This window comes from Triticum dicoccoides, chromosome 1B (assembly GCF_002162155.2).
Source record: "Triticum dicoccoides isolate Atlit2015 ecotype Zavitan chromosome 1B, WEW_v2.0, whole genome shotgun sequence".
Taxonomy (NCBI): Eukaryota; Viridiplantae; Streptophyta; class Magnoliopsida; order Poales; family Poaceae; genus Triticum; species Triticum dicoccoides.
The window spans coordinates 712,458,915-712,465,046 of record NC_041381.1 but is presented as its reverse complement, the minus strand read 5'-3'; the positions used below and the strand labels follow the sequence as shown (position 1 = coordinate 712,465,046).

The window sequence follows — 6,132 nt, the reverse complement described above, 5'->3', positions numbered from 1 at the left end:
CGTCGGGGCGGGGCGGTGACGGTGTTGGGGCGGGGCGGCGGCGGCGAGGTGGCGGCAGGGGACGGTGTGCGGCGTCGGGAGAGGAGGAGGAGAGATCGAAGTGGGAATGCGGTTCTGAAATTTTCCTAAGTGCTACTTATATAGCAAAGGCTTTGGTCCCGGTTCGTGACACAAACCGGGACTAATGCCACCTTTAGTCCCGGTTGGTGGCACCAACCGGGACCAAAGGCCTCTTTTCAGCAGCCCAAAGGGCGGGAAACCAAGACCTTTGGTCCCGGTTGGTGCCACCACCCGGGACTAAAGAGTGGCATTGGTCCCGGTTGGTGCCGCCAACCGGGACTAAAGAGGGGCATTCGTCCCGGTTGGAGCCACCAACCGGTACCAATGGACCCTTCTAATTACTTATTTATTTTCTGCAGCTGTTTTTTAGTTGATTCTTTCTGCAGCTGTTTTTTAGTCCCACCTCGCCAAGCGAGAGGCACTCACAGCTGTTTATAAGCCCTGAGTGCAGAGACGATGAAGAACAGGCTCAATGCTCACCTGCACGTTGGTTCGCTTCAAGCCTTGAGGAATAGGGTAGAATGCACGGAGCTATGTGCAGTGCAGTTTACACTATTTCGAAAGGCTTGAAGCGAATTAACTAGCATTGCGCCTCTTTTTTATTATTAATGACTTTTTACCACTCAGAAATAAATAGAAAAAAATAAATATAGCAGAAATAAAATCTATATAAAAAGCTATTCAGAAATAAATAGAAGAAAAAATAGTTGTGATTAACTTTACTAAAAAATAGTTGTGATTAACTTTACTAAAAAATGAGCATAGATGCTCATTTTTAATGACTTATTACCACACAGAAAAAATAGAAAAAAATAAATATAGCAGAAAAGAAAGAAAAACTATATAAAAAACTACTCAGAAATAAATAGAAGAAAAAATAGTTGTGATTAACTTTACTAAAAAATGAGCATAGATGCTTATTTTTAATGACTTATTACCACACAGAAAAAATAGAAAAAAATAAATATAGCAGGAAAGAAAAAAACTATATAAAAAACTACTCAGAAATAAATAGAAGAAAAATTAATTGTGATTAACTTTACTAAAATCTTTTTTATTTTTAATGACTTATTACAACTCAGAAATAAATAGAAAAAATAAATATAGCAGAAAAGAAAAAAAACTATATAAAAAACTACTCAGAAATAAATAGAAGAAAAAATAGTTGTGATTAACTTTACTAAAAAAATGAGCATAGATGCGCTTATAGAGAAAATTAAACCTACATTCATAATAAATTTCTACTGACTTCAGAGAAATTCAGTATGAATTTAGGTCAAATTCCCTGTATAAGGTCATCTATTTTCATTTTGAGAGGAGCTCAACAAGGCAGAGAGGGAGGGGCTTATAAACCGGTGTGAGCCCCCTTCGGTTGGCGAGATGGGACTAAACTCTAGCCGCAACGAGGACCAACCCTTTAGTCCCGGTTGGTGGGATGAACCGGGACTAATGGGCGGCCTTTGGTTCCGGTTCATGCTTCCAACCGGGACCAATAGTGGTGGGCCAGGAGCGAGGACCATTGGTCCCGGTTCGTGCCACCAACCGGGACCAAAAGGTCCAGACGAACCGGGACCAATGGCCCACGTGGCCCGGCCGGCCCCTGGGGCTCACGAACCGGGTCCAATGCCCCCATTGGTCCCAGTTCTGGATTGAACCGGGACTAATGCGTTGTCCTGGCTTGGACCATTGCCCTCTTTTCTACTAGTGATATAGCTAATTGTACTTGTTACCAGCCTTATATAATGGGATCGAGGAAGTAAAATTAGTCAGCCATTAATTGGCACCAAATCTCCGGTTATTGGTTTATCGGCGATTTTTTTAGATCTTCCATTGTTTATGACGGAATCTGTATGACATCAGATACAAAATAGACGGTCCAGATGCTTCCAATGTTAAGTGTCGAGTGACGACCTATGGCTTCACCAACTCCAATTTAAGAGCCTGTTTGGGACTGCTCTGCTCCTTCAAATTCAGCTCCGCTTCAGAAAACACAAGCCAAACGGGGTAGCGCCACAATATACCGCTCCACAAAAAAACTACAATCTGGTATACAGCTCCGAGTTTTTTATGAAGCTCTTCAGGGGGTGCTCCAAAAAACTCTAGAAGCTGGACTTGGGTGGAAATTACCCACCACTGCCACCAGTAAGTGGATACCCCTTCGTTTCTCCCCCCTCAACCAATCAAATAGATTCTTTCCACCAAATATCTCATTCTTGAAGCTGGAGCTAGATGGCAGCCAAACATTCTCCTTGATAGTACTACAACTTCTAGGTGAAACTGCTCCAAAGTAAATTTAGTGGAGCGAAACCGATTTTTGTGAAGCGGAGCAGTCCCAAACATGCCCTAAGAGTAAAGATCAATTTGACAGTGTGTGTGTCTATATATATATATATATATATATATATATATATATATATATATATATATATATATATATATATATATACATGATCAAATTTTATAAACATTAATCATAACTATAAAATACGCAACATATTTTGAGCATGAGGGAGTAGTTATACATGGTCACCCACTCGTATACATGGTCACCCACTACTCATTGATCATTGTGCGAATAGGAGCAAAAAAAATCGAATCATGCAGGAGGAGTGCATGTATTATATTAAAGAGAGGATGATGCCCGATCAAGACCACGCAATTGATTGGCTGGTGCTGATCGACGTTGACGCATTTGTAAGCGAATTGGACAGGTGGCGGTTGTTAGGGTGGGAATGATGAACCCAAGGCTAGAGCTGAGCTCATGCATGAGGATGGGCCATTTCGGATCCATTTCAGATGAGCGACGCATTATCATCGACGGAGACAAGTGGCGTGGCGGTAGTTTCTTTTTCTTTTTTTAAAAAAAGGGGGCCGCCCCGGCCTTTGCATCAGAAGGATGCATACGGCGACGCGTGGCGGTAGTTAGGTATGAGAACTAGTAGTATTGATGAACCCTTCTCCTAAGCTCTATATGTAGGGAGTAACCCTTCTCTCTTCCAGCCATTAAGAGCCTCGCTAGTCCTTTCATCATCAAACCCCACACACGCACACGCGCGCGCACACACACACACACAAAAAAAAAGCAGAGAGGGAGGAGATGGCCGGAGACGGGCGTCGCGTGGTGGTCTTCCCCTTCCCGTTCCACGGCCACGCCACCCCCCTCCTCCGCCTCGCCAGCGTTCTCCACACCCGCGGCTTCGCGGTGACCATCTTCCACACCGAGCTCCGGGCGCCCGACCCGGCCGAGTACCCCGCGGACTACCGCTTCGTGCCCCTGCGCGTGGACGTGCCCCCGGAGCTGATGGCGTCCGAGGACATCGCGGGGATGGTCACGGCCATGAGCGAGTACTCCGAGGCGCCCTTCAAGGAACGCCTGACCGCGGCGCTCGCCGAGGAAGGCGCCGGTGTCCGGTGCGTCATCGCCGACGTCGCCTGGTACAAGGCCCTGTCGGTGTCCAGCGCCCTCGGCGTGCCGGCGATGGGCGTCATGACGGCCAGCGCCGCCAACTACCGGGTTTACATGGCGTACCCGATGTTGATTGAGAAGGGCTACCTGCCTGTACAAGGTATGCAGATTATTTCAGGATTAGTATTGTGCATTATGATTCATCATGCTATCAGGAGAACAAAGTCTTGACTTGATGGATGGATGGATCTGTGCAGAGGCGCGCAGGGAGGATCTGGTCCAGGAGCTGCCGCCGTACCGTGTGAAAGATCTGCTACGGCTCGAGGCATCCAGCCTCCAGGGCTTCGCCGACCTGCTCCGGAACACCATCGAGGCACCGCGCCAGTCCGCAGGCCTCATATTCAACACCTTGAGGGCCATTGAGGCCGACGACCTGGACACGATCCGCCAGGAGGAGTCCCTCCCGGTCTTCGCCCTCGCCCCTCTCCACAAGCTGGCGCCGCCGGGCAACACCAGCAGCAGCCTGTACGGCGAGACGCAGGCGGACCGCGAGTGCCTCGATTGGCTCGACACGCAGGAACCAGGCAGTGTGGTGTACGTGAGCTTCGGGAGCCTGGCCGCCATGGACCCGCACGAGTTCGTGGAGCTGGCGTGGGGGCTCGCCGCCAGCAAGCGGCCGTTCCTCTGGGTCGTCAGGCCCACGCTCATCCGCGGCTACGAGTCCGGCCAGCTGCCCGACGGGCTCGACGAGCAGATCCGTGATCATGGCAGGCTCGTCAGCTGGGCACCGCAGGTGGAGGTGCTCGCCCACCCTGCGGTAGGCGCCTTCATCACGCACAGCGGCTGGAACTCCACGGTGGAAGCCGTGTCGGAGGGCGTGCCGATGATATGCCTCCCGTTGCACGGAGACCAGTTCAGCAACGCCAGGTACGTGTGCGATGTCTGGAAGGTGGGAGTGGAGATCGAGGCGTCGTCGGCGGCTGGGCAGAACCTGGAGAGAGGGAAGATCAAGGCTGCCATCGACAAGATTGTGCACGACAAAGGGATTAGAGAGAGGATGGATGCCTTCAAATTAGCTGCAGATGAAGCAGTTAACTCCCAAACTGAGGTGAAAGCTTTGGTTGATCTCATAAACTCGTTTTAATTAATTCAGAGCCTTCCACTTCATATACCTCACTTAATTATGTAATCATCATCCATCTTTGGCGATCGACCTACTGTACTGCTACTCCACCCACTGTAATAAGTATTCGATTTCCATACCCCTTTTCTTTTAATGTCTCCAACTGTGATGATTGATTCCAAATGTGATGATTTCTCCAAATGTGATGGTTGATTCGAATAAAGAAAAGCTTATTTTCCAAGTGTACATAATTATTTGTTGAAACTATATGCATGTCTGTGTCTTACTACTAATATAGTATTTTACAAGAGTTGTCTCCAGCATATGTACTCCCTCCCACTACTAGGAAAAGGGCTATAGATGATATGGACACTAATGGCGCACCAGACATGTGGTGCGCCATTACTATATACTAATGACGCACCATGTGTTGGTGCGTCATTAGTAACAATTTTTTCTTAATTTTTTTTCAAAACTAGTAATGGCGCACCAGGGGATAGTGCGCCATTACTAGTTAAACTAGTAATGGCGCACCACATCCACAGTGCGTCACTACTATATTTTTTTCAAAAAAAATTCAAACTTTTTTTCAAAGGTAGTAATGGCGCACCGTGGGTCTGGTGCGTCATTAGTAGTTAAAACTAGTAGGGGCGCACCATACCCGCGGTGCACCATTACTAACAATTTTTTTATTTTTCTTTATTTACTTTTATTTTTTTTCGAAGTTAGTAATAGCGCACCGTGGGTGTGGTGCGCCATTACTAGTTTTGACCCCCCTGGACCGCCTTTTCAGTTTAAAAAAAATAAAAGAAAATAATGGAAATGTCAAAAGAATAAAAGAAAATAAGTTTTCCATGTGATATGTGGTCTAGTTGTTGGGAAAATTTACAAATATGAATTTCGACTTTATTTGCAAAATCTCTCAGGTATTTGAAAAATGGGCATAACTTTTGCATACGAACTCGGATTAAAAAGTTTTTTATATGAAAAATCATCTACTCGAAAAGTTACATCCGAATTTAATCGGAGGAACCACGTTAAACATTTTCAAAATCCTCAAAAACCTAAAAGAAAAAAGTTACAGGGCTTTCAAGATCTAGAGGCAAAAAATTCAAAAAATTTCAAACTTACTAGTGGCGCACCGTTTGCTAGGTGCGCCGCTAGTAACAGAAAAAAAATTTGTTTCGAATTTTTTTTCTGGATTTTTTTTTCAAAATATGATGTCGTGGATCTAAGTCTGACAGTAGAGTGGGGGGTAGGTATGGAGAGGCAAGGTCCTAGCTATGGAGAGGTTGTAAACACAAGAGATGTACGAGTTCAGGCCCTTCTCGGAGGAAGTAAAAGCCCTACGTCTCGGAGCCCAGAGGCGGTCGAGTGGATTATGTGTATATGGATTACAAGGTGCCGAACCCTTCTGCCTGTGGACGGGGGTGGCTTATATAGTGTGCGCCAGGACCCCAGCCAGCCCACGTAATGAAGGGTTTAAGGTGCATCAAGTCCGAGGCGTTACAGGTAACGCCCCATATAAAGTGTCTTAACGATC

The 6,132-nt window shown here is 46.5% G+C and overlaps 1 protein-coding gene across 1 annotated transcript; it reads left to right on the top strand.

Annotated features, from left to right (window-relative positions):
• The first annotated feature begins 3,053 nt into the window (after nt 1-3,053).
• On the top strand, nt 3,054-4,835 carry LOC119349903 (DIMBOA UDP-glucosyltransferase BX9-like). Its single transcript, XM_037618003.1, has 2 exons — nt 3,054-3,626; nt 3,724-4,835. Exons 1-2 carry the CDS (start codon nt 3,158-3,160, stop codon nt 4,608-4,610), a joined length of 1,356 nt encoding a protein of 451 aa, XP_037473900.1. The 5' UTR covers nt 3,054-3,157; the 3' UTR covers nt 4,611-4,835.
• The last annotated feature ends 1,297 nt before the right edge of the window (nt 4,836-6,132 follow it).